This window comes from Sinocyclocheilus rhinocerous, unplaced genomic scaffold (genome assembly GCF_001515625.1).
Source record: "Sinocyclocheilus rhinocerous isolate Xijiao unplaced genomic scaffold, SAMN03320098_v1.1 scaffold72, whole genome shotgun sequence".
NCBI lineage: Eukaryota > Metazoa > Chordata > Actinopteri > Cypriniformes > Cyprinidae > Sinocyclocheilus > Sinocyclocheilus rhinocerous.
The window spans coordinates 3,124,018-3,139,314 of NW_015628351.1; the positions used below are offsets into that span (position 1 = coordinate 3,124,018).

General features: G+C 37.1%; 1 protein-coding gene across 1 annotated transcript in view; it reads left to right on the forward strand.

Moving 5' to 3' along the window:
* Nucleotides 1–15,297, forward strand: part of LOC107737677 (multiple epidermal growth factor-like domains protein 6) — a 37,188-nt gene that overhangs the window by 18,828 nt on the left and 3,063 nt on the right. Inside the window, exons 9-28 of the mRNA XM_016549267.1 lie at nucleotides 1,453–1,623; nucleotides 1,705–1,836; nucleotides 2,308–2,436; nucleotides 2,628–2,756; nucleotides 3,679–3,813; nucleotides 3,895–4,029; nucleotides 8,304–8,435; nucleotides 8,641–8,769; nucleotides 10,329–10,460; nucleotides 10,533–10,661; nucleotides 10,758–10,886; nucleotides 11,202–11,330; nucleotides 11,786–11,914; nucleotides 12,054–12,182; nucleotides 12,301–12,429; nucleotides 12,507–12,635; nucleotides 12,759–12,890; nucleotides 14,165–14,293; nucleotides 14,385–14,513; nucleotides 14,607–14,735. Of these exons, the coding sequence (XP_016404753.1) occupies nucleotides 1,453–1,623; nucleotides 1,705–1,836; nucleotides 2,308–2,436; nucleotides 2,628–2,756; nucleotides 3,679–3,813; nucleotides 3,895–4,029; nucleotides 8,304–8,435; nucleotides 8,641–8,769; nucleotides 10,329–10,460; nucleotides 10,533–10,661; nucleotides 10,758–10,886; nucleotides 11,202–11,330; nucleotides 11,786–11,914; nucleotides 12,054–12,182; nucleotides 12,301–12,429; nucleotides 12,507–12,635; nucleotides 12,759–12,890; nucleotides 14,165–14,293; nucleotides 14,385–14,513; nucleotides 14,607–14,735 (2,646 nt within the window). The remainder of the gene's footprint in view (nucleotides 1–1,452; nucleotides 1,624–1,704; nucleotides 1,837–2,307; nucleotides 2,437–2,627; nucleotides 2,757–3,678; nucleotides 3,814–3,894; nucleotides 4,030–8,303; nucleotides 8,436–8,640; nucleotides 8,770–10,328; nucleotides 10,461–10,532; nucleotides 10,662–10,757; nucleotides 10,887–11,201; nucleotides 11,331–11,785; nucleotides 11,915–12,053; nucleotides 12,183–12,300; nucleotides 12,430–12,506; nucleotides 12,636–12,758; nucleotides 12,891–14,164; nucleotides 14,294–14,384; nucleotides 14,514–14,606; nucleotides 14,736–15,297) is intronic.

A 15,297-nucleotide genomic window follows, 5' to 3' on the forward strand; every position in this document is an offset into this window, starting at 1 on the left:
TAACAATCAGCTGTCTATACATTATCTGTTGTTTCATGGGTGCTTAACAAATAAGTATTTTATTTTATTTTATTTGAGTAGAAAGAGACTGTTAAAGCACAGTATAAACATATAAACCGTTTATAAACAGTCAAATAAATAGTTGAGGGTGACCTCAGAATACAGACCAATCAGAGTCAGATCTTCCAGACAACTATGTACCAGTGATAATTTTGTAAAATAAATGCTAAACTATGTAATTCATTTGTTTACTGCTGATTGACTCTTAAAGAAGAACAAGGAGACATATCAATTACTGGCAATGTGCTGTAATAATAAACAGCACTTGATACATCACAGTGCAGTCACGTTGTATAAAGAGTGTTGTGTTTTCCACTGGTGTCTAGATGTGGATGAGTGTCTGTCTGATAATGGGGGCTGTGAGCACACGTGTCAGAACACAGCTGGCTCCTATCACTGCTTCTGTGAGTTTGGAAACCGGCTTGCTGAAGACAGACACTCCTGCATTCGTAAGTACACCATGGGGGGCACAGTGGATATCAGTTATTGTATGTGGTGTGCATTAGGATCGCTTTATACACAGCTTTCTAGAATACTTGATCCTGATTGGTCAATCACAACATTCTGTGGTCAGATCTGTAATGATTAATGTATAGCCATCTGGCCGTTATTGCAAAATAAACACAATGTGTTGCATCACTTAGATTGTAAAGCGTTATGTTTGTGATAACAATCAGCTGTCTATACATTATCTGTTGTTTCATGGGTGCTTAACAAATAAGTATTTTATTTTATTTTATTTGAGTAGAAAGAGACTGTTAAAGCACAGTATAAACATATAAACCGTTTATAAACAGTCAAATAAATAGTTGAGGGTGACCTCAGAATACAGACCAATCAGAGTCAGATCTTCCAGACAACTATGTACCAGTGATAATTTTGTAAAATAAATGCTAAACTATGTAATTCATTTTCTACATAATTGTGCTTTGATTTCCTACAGTACATAGCCTTTTTTTTCCACACAGTGAAATAATCAGTATTTTTTATTTTAATTATTTAATTATGTATTTTGTTATTTGTTTTAATGTGTATTTAATTATTCATATTATTGTAAGATTGTGGAATAAGTATTGTTTGGTGGTCTGATTATAGTAGTTTTATCTTTGTTTTTGTCATTATCTATGTATATAGTTAATATTGTAGAATGGGCCCTGGGAAGACTAGCAACCACTCTGTGAAAGCTAAAGGGCATATGAATAAAGAATGTGCATCTAGTATTTGATAAATATCTGTCCAATAAGCAGGATATTGTCCAGCCAGCAACATCTAATGGTCCTGTCAAGGCTTATTTTGTAATAATAACAGCATTATTACTTGCATAGTTGGTGTAACATCAAGACAGCATTGATCATGTCAATATATCTATTTCTCTCTCCCTGTTCTGTGTAGCCCTGGAGAGAGCGGTTGAGGAATTGTCCAGTCCAGCGGTGGTTGAGAGACCTCTCCTTCATCTCACACTCCTACAGGACTACCCACAACCCCTGGAGCGCTATCACGACTATGAGGACGACGATGGCTTTGGAGAGCTGCGGGCAGAGAGCACCCTCTCTGAGAAATTTGGTCTGTTGTTATACGTCAAGTGTCTTTATTTATTATTGGTGGCTCTTGCTTCTTGTTACCCTTACCTTTGTCTTGTCACAGTGTGTTTGAATGGGACGTTTGGCCATGACTGCAGCCTGACGTGTGAAGACTGCTCTAACGGAGGACTGTGTAACATTGACAGAGATGGTTGTGACTGCCCAGATGGTTGGACAGCAATCATTTGTAACCAAAGTGAGCATTTTATGTTTTGTATAACCATTAAGTTTGAGATTTTTTATATTTTGAGAAGATTCTTAAGCTCACAAAGGCTGCATTTATTTATTAAACATTACAGTAAAAACTATAATATTATTAAATAGTATTACAATTTAAAATAACAGTTTTCTATTTTAATATATTTGTAAATTTAATTTAATTCTATGATGACAAACCTGAATTTTCAGCATCATTACTCCAGTCTTCAGTGTCACATGATCCTTCAGACACATATTATTCTAATATACTGATCTGCTGCTCATGAAACATTCATTATTATTATCAATGTTGAAAAGAGTTGTGCAGCTTTAATGCTTTTGTGGAAACTGTGACACTTTTTTTTCAGGATTCTTGGATTAATATTTTTTAACAGTAGTATAGGCCTATACTTACTACTGTTCAAATAATTACTCTGTATAAAATAACACTTTCTTTTGTCCAATTTAGCCTGTCCAGAGGGAACATTTGGCAGAAACTGTTCATTCACCTGTAAGTGCAAAAACGGTGGCACCTGTGACTTGATTAGTGGGAAGTGCCGCTGCCCACCTGGAGTCAGTGGAGACCTGTGCCAGGACGGTGAGTGACTGCGAGATTACAGCATAAAATTAAACCGTATCTGTGCCAAATCTGCAGTTCCAATCACTGTTGGCATGTTTAGATGAAATATGCCTTGTGTTTGATGTCTCAAATTACATTCATACGATTTTAGATCATGTTAATCTTTAATTTAAAGCTAGAGTATGTCATTTTTATTCTATGTTCTTCAGGCTGTCCGAAGGGACTATATGGAAAGCACTGCAACAAGAAATGTAACTGTGCTAATAACGGCCGCTGCCATCGCACATATGGAGCCTGTCTGTGTGATCCAGGACTCTATGGCAGGTTTTGTCACCTACGTAAGTCCAGCAGTATATCAGACCGACAGTGACTTAAAACTCCAGGAGATACTCGCACAGTGTGATTTACCCAAGTAGGACATGTTCCTGGATCAACATCCTTTTCTGGACTTTCACAACATTCCTATGAAGCAATCAAATCCCTAATCCTATTGCAAACCATAACCATAAAATCAAAGGGAAAAGAGACAGCGAGGTCCAGATGTATGAGACCACTAACGAAAATGCTTCTGGTTTGCCTGTTTTTTTAGTTTTTTTTTTTAGATCGTTTAATATTTTTTCACTTTGTGTAAAACCTGATAGTCATGTTCTCCAGCATGATTTGAGAAGATCCAAAGAGCATCTTTAGATTCAGTGGAAGAAAGAAAATCTGATTGCTGTACAAAGACCAACACATGATCAATGTCACACAATTTCTTATTTGATTACTATCATATGGCACAAATGTTTTTTTCATTTAAAACCCCTAAAACATTTTTAAAAACACTTTAAAATATGGTCCCATTAGTTAATTTTTAAACTAAAATTAAGTAACAGTGAGCAATACATTTGTTACAGTATTGATAAATTTTTGTTAGAGATGTTAATAAACATACAGCTGTTCATTGTTAGCTTAGGGTCCATTAAATAATGTTAACAAATTCAGATTAATTAAACGTTTTAGAATGATTTTTCATTGTTAGTTTATGTTAACAGATGGAACCTTATTGTAAAGTTTTACCCCTAAAACTTAATTTCAGGGTTTAAATTAAATTTAATTGAATTAAATTTAATACCTGATTCATTGATTCAGTGGATTGTTGTTAACTAACAAAGATGTTGATCCAGGAACATGTCATATTTGGGTTAATCATGTTATCTTTTTAACATCTGATGCTTCTCCTGCTTGTAAACAGAATGTCCTACACAATGTCTTTTCCAGCTTGCCCCAAGTGGTCGTATGGATCTGGCTGCTCATTGGAGTGTCAGTGTGTGCAGCAGAACACGCTTGAGTGCCATCGACGTCATGGAATGTGTGTGTGCAAGCCTGGCTATCAGGGCAAGACCTGCAACCTGGGTCAGTTCAGGGACTACCATTCACTTGATTGACAGCTTGTGTGTGGCAAGCATGCTTTATCTGTTGTTCTTTGTTTTTTAGAGTGTGATAGTGGATACTATGGTCCAGGATGTAAATCAAAATGCCAGTGTCCAGCGGGAGTGTCTTGCCATCACATGACCGGCCAATGTCAGCGTCAGTGCCCAGCCGGTCTGCACGGGGATCACTGCGACCGAAGTGAGTTAAAGTAATGCATTAGCTGAAATGCAGTGACATTTGCAATACACGGTGCTAGAAGAACTTCCATAAAAGTGAATTTATGGCCATCTCTGAGAGTCATTGTGTAAGTTTCGCTGACTAGCGTTTGACAGTATGAATAACATAAACGGGCCAAGCCAAACACAGCTGCCAAACACTGGAATACATGATGGAAATACCTTTATCTCCTGGCTTGCTGGTAAAGTGTGCTCCCTTAACACAGATATGATCCTGTATTTCACTCAACTGAAGATCTAGAATAAATATTGCAGCCCAACATGTTACAAAACTGATTTTAAAGGGGAAATGTCTTGAATAACAGGAATTTTTTGGGTCTTTGATGAACTTTGTGGAGGTTGCAGGTCAGTTCTGACATGGTCAGCAGGGGAAAACAGTGCTTAATCCACATAATGAAATGCTAAAACTAAGTTTAAACATGTATTGCTAGAACATTGATTTCATATTTTTGTAGGCCAACACGGAAATTACCATCACCCTAGTTCCCTCGACAGAAACCCTGCAAGATTTTTCCATTGGCTTTTGGATTATTGCAGAAAATAAGCTCTGTGGCCAACAAAGGTTTATGATTCTTACACTTTTGTTCTTCATGATAATCTTCACATAATTTTCACGAACACAACTTTTATGAATTTTGAAGCAATCTTCAGAAGTAAAAAGCTATGAACTAACTACACCATGGTCACATGACTTTATCGTCACCATCACTAAGCTTCAGAAAACTCTTTCAGCCTTTATTTAAAGGGGTCATATGATGCTGCTAAAAAGAACATTATTTTGTGTATTTGGTGTAATGAAATGTGTTTATGCGGTTTAAGGTTCAAAAAACATTATTTTCCACATACTGTACATTATTGTTTCTCCTCTATGCCCCGCCTTTCTGAAACGCGTCGATTTTTACAAAGCTCATCGGTCTGAAAAGCAAGGTGTGCTGTGATTGGCCAGCTATCCAGTGCGTTGTGATTGGCCGAATACCTCAAGCGTGTGACGGAAATGTTACGCCCCTCACCATACTGTGATGATGCCCTGTCCGGCCGGAGCGATGATTCAAAAACATGAAAACCCATTATAAACGAGGCATTCGTTGCATCCAGTGGGGACATAATTGTGGATTATAATGACTTATACTGTCTTTTTGCGCGTTGCGTTGATTCGCGCCGTGTAAACATAAAACCATGTCTGCATTTGTGATCGGAGAAATGACAAACAACAAGCGCTACTCTACACTGCCCAAAAAACTCGCTTTAAATATAAAAAATATAAAATATAAAAACTCTTTAAATAGAAAAAACTTACTTACAGTCTTTGAGTCAGAACAATTTGAGACTTTAGTCTTTGCAACTTTACAGATCTTCTTTATGCACCAAGAGCTTGTAACACTCCGAAGAGAAAGGAAAAATTGAAATCGCATCATATGACCCCTTTAAAATATATTTTCCCTGAAAGTTTGAGTTTGAATAGTTTGCAAGAGTGTGATTATAAATACAATGAGGTTGTAAAAGCAGACTAGTGAGTAGGTGAATTTTCCTGTTTGGCTTGATAAAGTTTAATGTTGCCAACAATCTATGTAGTCCTATTTAGCCACTTGTTAGAAGCCGCTTTTTAGCAAAAGCTTTTAAAAAAATCACAAGGTGATATTACTAGTGTATTTTGTGTTGTAGAATAAAATGTGACATTGTCTTGAGTTTGTGTTAAACACAGACCTTATTTCAAGAATTCAAACAAAAAAACCTTCAAAAAAATCCATTCAATTCAGGACAATGGAACTGGAAGTGCTAAAAATGCTAACTCATTTCTGGATTTAGGCCTACAACTATACATCATCCTTGCAGCGCTCAATAGCAAAATAAACTTCTAAAAGGGAGGAGATAATTCCCCCCCTATTTGTTGTTGATTTCAAAGGCTGTGCATGCAGTAAAAAATGTGTTATTTTGGTATTTTAGTGGGAATTCATCTGTCACTTGATGGTAGATGCCAATATGGTTGCATACACACCCTCCCTCATCCTTAAACTATGAACATGAACTGAACTACAAGAATGTGTCAGTTTACTGTACATATACACAGTAGTAAAATCAGCCTGTTTAATACAAATGGTCAGAGAGGTCAGAACATGGCAGTGGAAAACTAAGCTAAGACTCTTTTAAATGAAAGAAATCTTATACAGTTTAATAAATAACATGCTGCAAAAGTGTAGAATAAGGAACGTCCAAGGTAAGAAAGAGTTCAAAACCAAATGTGGCCATACTGGAACCTGCACACTTTTATTTATTAATGATATCCGGGCCAGATGACAGTCAGTTACTTGAATTGATATGTATATATGCTTTTTTACAAGTATAAAATAAAACTGTCCTGCTGCCATGATGTTCAGAGCCCCAGAAGCTTTCATGCCTGAGTCCAGTCCACTTGGCAAGGGGGTACGGAAATATCCAGAATATTTCGACACAGAAACACTGAGCTGGCAGTCAGACTTCACAACCTGGAAGTCATTAAATGATCAGAGTGCTACGTCTGCCATCAATTAGGAACAACAGGCTGTGAGAAGGGAGTCGATTTGGCTTGCCTCGGCATTTCACTCGTAGCCTCTGTGGTTGCTTGACCTGTCCATTCATTTCTCTGGATGCTCAGTTGACTCAGTTGACAAACCATGTAAAATTCAAAAAGTGAAAAAGCATAATAGGACCCCTTTAATATCCTAATGATTTTGGCATAAAAGAAAAATCTATCTTTCTGACCCATACAATGTATTGTTGGCTATTGCTACAAATATACCCGTGCTACTTATGACTGGTTTTGTGGTCCAGGGTCACAAATAGTTAAGAGCAAGTTTGCAAGTGAACCATCATATTCACTTATTCCAAATTGGTCTGGAATCGCAGTTACATGGTTTTTCATCTGAACCAAATTAAACATGCTGACCTCTGCTTTCTCTTCTTGCTCTGCACATGTTTAAAAGAGAGGAAAATTGTTTTGCCATTAATGACTTTTCATTCTGTTCTGTTTTGGAGTGGACAGGGTAGTTTAGAGAGGAGAAATTGCTGTGATTTTGGAGGTCTATTATTAGCCGCATTTTGCTGAGCCAAAGATCACAGACATAAGCGTGGTAATATATCCCTCCTCACGGGCCAATCCATTAGAGGAGTTCTCTCTCAAATACAAAAAGTCATAATGAGCTGCATTGCAGAAAGAGAGGAGCGAAGCCATGCCACAGAGCCAGTGGCGACTATTAGCTGTTAATGAACAGTCAGCGGCTTCCAGCTGAGAGTGTGTGTGTGTGTGTGTTTAAATGTGAAGTGTGCTGTGATGCTGTCAGAACTCCCATGTTGACAAGTATGAATAAAAAAAAAGTTATATACAGTCTTCAGTTACAGTCTTAAACTTACAGTCTTCTTAAACGTTTACCCCTTTATCTTGATTATTTGGTTATATCAGTTCACGTATTCCCTGGTAATCGAAGCCATGACCTTGGCACAGATAGTGTCATGCTGTTATTTTACACTTTGAATAAAACTTACTTTAGTTCACCCAAAAATGAAAATTCTGTCATTAATTACTCACCCTCATGTCGTTCCAAACCCGTAAAACCTTCGTTCATCTTCGGAACACAAATTAAAGGGGTTAAGATAATTTTGATGAAATCCAAGAGTTGTGTTGCTGTCTATGGGAGGGTCAGAAAGCTCTCGGATTTCATCAAAAATATTTTACTGTATGTTCTGAAGATGAACAAAGGTCTTATGGGTTTGGAACGAGATGAGTGAGTAATTAATGACAGAATTTCATTTTTTGGGTGAACTATCGCTTTAAAGTATGGGGGGGGAAAAAAATCATAATTATGAGATTAGTAAGTCAAAATGATGATATACTTATTCATAATTATGGGATAAAATGTTGAAATTATAACATGCTATGTGAATTATGAGATGAAAACACTAAATTATGACGTCAACTATGAGTTAAAAATACGAAATTGACAAAGTAAAAATTATGACAAAAAGTCACAATTATGAGACAGTCAACATTATGACATAAAAAGGTATAATTATGACATAAAAAGTTCAAATAATCAAAGAGTTTTTACCTAAAAAGTCATTTATGACACAAAATGTCAATGACTTTTTATCTCAGAATTTTGACTTAATGTCATAATTTTGACTTTTTATCTCATATTTATTACTTTTTATGCAATAAAATTTTTGGACTATCCCTTATTCTATAAATTTTTTAATGTTCAGAGTGTGAAGAGGGCCGCTGGGGGCTGGGATGTGCAGAGCTATGCCCTTCCTGTGATAATGGTGGATTGTGTGATCGGCAAAACGGCGCCTGTATTTGTCCACCGGGATACATGGGAAATCTCTGTCAGAATGGTAAGATTTAATATTTAATTTTCATAATCTTAATGCATTATCAGACCTTTGTTCAGTACCAGACGTCTGACATGGTTTTGTGTCACACATTGTAAGAGAAAATATCTGTTGCATATTTCTGGTTTTCAATGTCCGCTTTCCTCAGCTTTTACCTTATCTGTTGATTACTCTGACATGGTGGTGAATCTTGTTTTATTTCAATCAGTCTGCCCATTTGGACACTTTGGCCTCAGCTGCCAGTTGCGCTGCACCTGTGAAAACAGCGGGCATTGCCACCATGTGACAGGTTTCTGTGTTTGTAAAGACGGCTGGACAGGACCCAACTGTGCGAAAGGTAAGGAGGACACACTTAAAAGTCACACTTCATTCAGATTTAGTAGTTTACCTAGAAGCGAAAGAAAGCGCACTAGATATGAGGCAGCCATTCAGTGATCATTGAGACTGTATGGATGTCAGGCAGCCTCTTTGACATCTATCACTATTACACATTGCTTTAGGCTCAGCTTTTACAAGATTTGTTTCTCCTCAGCCATGCAACATAAGACTGAGCTGTCCTGCAGGACCTGCTGACCTTTGCTGGTCATACTGTGGCAACTACCCAGTCTTACGTCTTCATGCCCCATAAAATAACAAAATCCAGACCTTCATGCATTGCCACTACACACACTTTTGTACTTTTGTACCTCACCCGTTGCTGGTCAGCATGCATCTGTTATGTATATATATGTATATTTATAATGCAGCACCTTGAGTTCACCCAAAATGAAGCTCCATGTAATGCCTTTGCCCTGTTCTCTGCATTGGGTTACTTATTTAAGAGCTCATTACCTACAATTCAGCCTGTAACTTAATAGGCGTTACATCACATCCAGTCAAACAGTTAAATAGCTCAAGTAGAATCACTGCCCCCACCGATGTAAAAATAATTTTCATTTTTTATTCATGTTAATCAGTCTCCAGTAAATAAATACACATTTGAGAAACAAAATTGCAAAAAGGGAGTTAAAAATGCTCTCTCTCTCTCTCGCTCTCTCTCTCTCTCTATATATATAAATTGTTATAATTATTATATAAATATATTTCTTATTTCAGTGGCAATTGTTCAATTCAGTTCAATTGTTTTTGGCATGTGTTTTGTATTTAAATAATAATAGTAATAATAATAATAATAATAATAATAATTAATTAATAGTAATAAATATTTTTATTTAATTAATTTTTTTATCTAAAAATCATTATAATTTAATGAGGTTGTAATTAAAACAAGTCTTTTAAATAAGATCTAATTGCATAAAGCATTTTCGTCATTTTTGTAAATAAATACACTTGAGAAGCAAAATCGCAAAATATAATTAAATATTTATTTCAAATAATACACACACACATATATATAATATCCATTGACATGTTTTTTTATATTATAAATATATCAGTATATTTCTTACACTACTGACATTGATTTTTATCTTGTTTTGAATTTTTAGTAAAAAAATGTATTTTATGTTTTATACCTTTTGAATCTAAAACTCTTAATCATTTAATGAAGTTGTAATTTTAAATATTTGTTAATGCTAGTTATTAATGACTTGTAAAAAGAAGTGAAAAGTCAGCTCATGACTTTGCCTTATTTATTTTTGAGCGCCTATCTCACCATACACTCCAGCCAAACCATTGCAATCACCTGCATCAGGTTTCTGCACATAAATTATCCTTGCCCTCAGTGGATCCACTACGTACATGCCGTTTGTTGCAAAAACATCTGCCAGGAAAACCGAAAATAACCCAGTTAACTGCTTTAATAAATCTGGTCCTTTTACTTCACTCAAAACGTGATCTCAGTGGTAAAGTGGGAATTAATTATTTGATGTAATGGGCATGTATATTCTGTGGCAGCTTGTGAGGCGGGACGCTGGGGGCCGAACTGCGCCAACCAGTGTGACTGCAGGAGCAGCGTGGGCAGCTGTGACCCTGTGACTGGGCAGTGCCACTGTGAAGCAGGCTACACGGGACCACGCTGTGATCAAAGTATGAGCAACCATTGGCATTTCCAGGGAACACAAATCTAGCATTGTCTGATGTTTTCATTGCGTTTTCTAGTGTGTCCAGAGGGTTTCTTCGGCCAGTGCTGCCGTCACAGATGCCACTGTGAGAATGAAGCAGCGTGCGAGCATGTGAGCGGTGCCTGTACTTGTTTACCGGGCTGGACTGGAACGTACTGTGAAAAATGTAGGAGAGGAGAAGGGGTGTAGTTGGTGGTGTGGCATAATATCACTAAAACTAGTCCAGTTAACGTATTTAAGTGTATATATGTATCTTCAACAGCCTGTCCTGAGGGTTTTCATGGTTTCGAATGCCAGCAGAAGTGCCAGTGCTTGAATGGTGGTCGTTGTCACCCCGTGACTGGAGACTGCCTGTGTCCATCTGGTTGGGTCGGGCCTCTTTGCAACACCAGTGAGTCATTTTACTGCAGTCAACATCCCATAACAATAAATAGTAACAAGAAGCATGTTCAAAGCATTCCCTCTGTCTTTCGTGTAAGGTAAAAGTAAAGCAATAAAACAGATGCTCTGAGTTTGTGTGTCCATGTATCGGCACACTTTGCATGTGAAGTAACGAATGCCGGCACAGCCTCGTCCTGATGTGTGTCTGCAGGCTACAGCTCTGCCTTTGATGTGGAAACCTGGTGGCATTGTATTTCAGAATGTGTTGTAGTTCCTTGTGTATAGAGTTTCATATTTGTCTGTATCTATATCTGTCTTGTCGTAGCATGTGAAGCTGGCACCTATGGCCCTGGCTGCAGTCAAACCTGTAACTGCCACAATAATGCCACCTGTGACCCTGCTGAAGGAAAATGTGAGTGTGGAGCAGGATGGACAGGGAGCAGCTGTGAACAAGGTAGTGTTTTTAACTGTCCTCACGCAATCCTCAGAGATGTTTGTACTTTTTTTAATCAGAAACATGCAGAGATTTTTCTTATTACATTTATCCAGGGATATCTGATTAACATGTTACTTTAGTAGAGATGTGTATATATATATATAATATATGTGACCCTGGACCACAAAACCAGTCGTAAGTCACACAGGTATATTTGTAGCAATAGCCAACAATACATTGTATGGGTCAAAATTATCGATTTTTTTTTCTTCAAAAATCATTAGGATATTAAGTAAAGATCATGTTCCATGAAGATATTTTGTAAATTTCCTTCCGTAAATATTACTTTAGGCATTCCATTATGAAATTATTTAAATGAAATCTAATCAGTTGACACCTCAAGAATCATGTTCAACTGAAAGTTCACATGAAAGAGAAGATCTTTGTCTTTAATGTATGCATTTTTTTCCCAGAGTGCCCATCTGGTTTCTATGGTGTGGGCTGCCACCTGCACTGCTTGTGCCAGAACGGAGGGTCATGTGACCGAATCAGCGGGCACTGCACATGTCTAAGTGGATGGACTGGAGTGGCATGTGAACTGGGCAAGACATAAACCAGACATTTCTGATACACAACAGCATTTCTAAAAATTCATATAACAGTGAAAATATATAGCAACTTTTAGATGGCAAATTGACAGTTTTGTTTGTCAAACATCCTGTGTGTGTGTTTTTTGTTCAGAATGTGCTCTGGGAGACTTTGGCATGGACTGTCAACACAAGTGTGAGTGTGAGAATGGCGGCGTGTGTGATCGACAGAATGGCAGGTGCTCCTGTCCCGCAGGCTGGATGGGCTCAAGCTGTGAGATGGGTAAAAAACACCATAGTGCCTCAGAAGTCATCATAATGTCTGCTTTAAAAACTGACCATAATATGTATTTTTGCATGACATAACATATATTTATTCCCATTCTGTGTGTTTTGATCAGCATGTACTCAAGGTTCATACGGTCCAGGCTGTAAGCAGCAGTGCAGGTGCGATCATAAGGCCCCATGTCACCACATCACTGGCACCTGCATCTGTCCTGCAGGCTGGAGAGGGTCGCACTGTGAGAAAAGTAATTTACCCAATGTCTATCTTGTTTGCCCCCTGCTGGTAGATCCAGAGTACTGTAACTCATTTGTGCTCTTTCAGTTTGTTTACCTGGTTCATATGGGAAGCGATGCGCTCAGCGATGCCACTGTCCTCGTGGCACTTCCTGTAACCATGTGACCGGGGAGTGTGGCTGCCCACCTGGATTTACTGGTAACGGCTGCGAGCGAAGTGAGTGATTATATCCTGATCTCATTACACTCTTGGTGAAATGTGTTTGACAGCACATCAGTTGTTAAACACTAATCCTGCAGCCCTGGATCTCAAAGGTTGTTGTGTTCCTCTGCTCTGCAGTGTGTCAGTCAGGTACGTTCGGACTGAACTGTAATCAGGTGTGCCAGTGCTCCGAGGTTAATCAGCTCTGTCACCCCGTCACTGGTGTCTGCTACTGTGCTCCAGGATATCAAGGCAGCAAGTGTGATACAGGTGTGGCCTTCATGATCTCACCTTCTTTCGTCTTAAAAAGTCACATACATTCGAGATGAACAGAAAAGATTTGACAATTTTGGCTGTATGAAAAAAATATATAGTAGTTAATTGACAAACACACCAGACAGGTCAAATATGCTCTTATTTATTTGTATACCAGCACTGTTATGTAACAGGTGTTGATTTTTATTCAAACTAATGGTAACACTTTACAATAAGGTTCCATTTGTTAACAACATTCAATTAATTTTAAAGCATTTATTAATCTTAGTTAATCTCAACATTTACTAATACATAATTAAAATCTAAGTTGTATCTGTTAATATTATTTAATAAACCAACACTGTGAACATTTGTATTTTTCTTAACTAACGTAAACAAAAATAAATAAATACTAAAATATATTGCTCATTGTTAATGTTAGTAATTAAGCAATGTTAACTAGTGGTACCTTACTGTAATGTGTTACCAAGCTAACAGATATAAACTTTAGTCTTTTACTTTTATGTCATATTAAAAACCTTTTTATATGCATGCTTTTATTTTTTATTCGCAGTTTACCTTTCAGATGTCTTAAATATATAGATTTTGTTTTAGCTTTGTTCCATATCTTAAAATTAAGAATTAATCAATTAATTATATTTTTATACAATTATGAAAATCTAAAAAAAGGCTCAATATTTACTATGTGAAAAGTATTATTATTAAATGTTTTATATTTGTATTTATATATTTGTAAAAATAAAAATAAAAATAATAATTTGCACCATTTACTGCCATAACAAGTAACACTTTATAAACTTTTATCATAAGTTTATATGATAAATATGATTATATCAATATATGATTTATATCAAAACCTATTTACCAAGTAGACAACATGGTTGGAATGTGCTTGAGATTAAATAAGAGATGTGAAGAGATGTAATAATAAAAAAAAAAAAAATTGAGATATTTGCATGTCTAGATATTTTTATTTTGTGTAATTTCCAATCAATCTGTAATTGTCAAATAATGCAAAAAGTGTGAAAATGTTATTTAATTATATGTATTTAGGATATAAAAGCATGAAAAAGATATGAAATTAGCCTTAGCAGGACGAAGGATACAGTTGTTTTATTGCAAAAAATTTAGTAATTTGTATTAGTGGTCAAAATGCCCATTGTTGAAAAATCCACATTAAAATTCTGAGAAGTTTTAAAGGTGTAAATCCTCATTACTTCTGTATGCTGCATGAAGGATGTCGTACCCATGAAACCTTGTTGTTTTAGAGTGTGCGGTAGGCCATTATGGTCCCAACTGCGAGCAGGAGTGCCAGTGTCTGAATAACGGAGTGTGCAAGACCAGCACTGGCACCTGCACCTGCCCACCGGGATACATTGGACCAAACTGCAATATCAGTCAGTCACACTTGTACAATTATTGTCTTGTTTTTTTTTTGTTTTTTTTAAAGGTGAGTGTAATTACTAACAGACTAGTTTCTCTCTAAAGCCTGTCCATCAGGGCGTTACGGGCAGGACTGTGCACGAGTGGCTTTGTGTGGTGAAGGGGCCCGGAGCGATCCGGTCACAGGCAGATGCGTGTGCAAAGCGGGCCAGCAAGGGGAAGACTGTGGCAAAGGTCTGACTGTATTCCTGTTAAAAGGGACAGTGAAGGGATTGAGTAATATTTAGCTGAGTTTGTATGAAATAAGCTGATGTAATTGTGTCTCAGGTTGTCCTAAGGGCTGGTTTGGGGAGGACTGTGCTCAGCGCTGTAACTGCAGTAATAGAGGACTGTGTGACGTGGTCACAGGAAACTGCACCTGTGGACTGGGCTGGACAGGAGACAGCTGTGATAGAGGTCAGCTGATTGTGCTCAGTTCACACCAACATAGAAATTCTGCTGACGAAGCTTTCAATACAATGAAAACACAGTGACACGGATATAAAAATTCAAGCTAAAACTGATAAGCCAATAATTATTTTCAGCTGAAATTTAAAATTCTAAAATAAAAGATTTTTTAATAATATTATTTATATACACTCTAAAAAATGCTGGGTTAAAAAGGGACAAACCCAGCTATTGGGTTGTTTTGACCCAGCGGCTGGGTTGTTTTGACTCAAAACAACCCAATAGCTGGGTTTGACCCTTTTTATAATTAACTCAGCATTTTTTAGAGTGTATGTTTATTAAAGGTGACATATGAAAATCTGACTTTTCCAGGGTTTAAGTGCTATAATCAGGTCCCCGGTGCATCTACCAACCAAGGAAACGTGAAAAAGATTAACCCAGTCACTTTGTTTTGGTTAACCTTTTTCTGCAAGCGTCTGAGAAAACAACATCTGATCTCGCTCCCCTAGTGACGTTGCAAAGGGATCTCATTATAATATTACCGCCCCTTAATCTGCACATTTCCACCCAT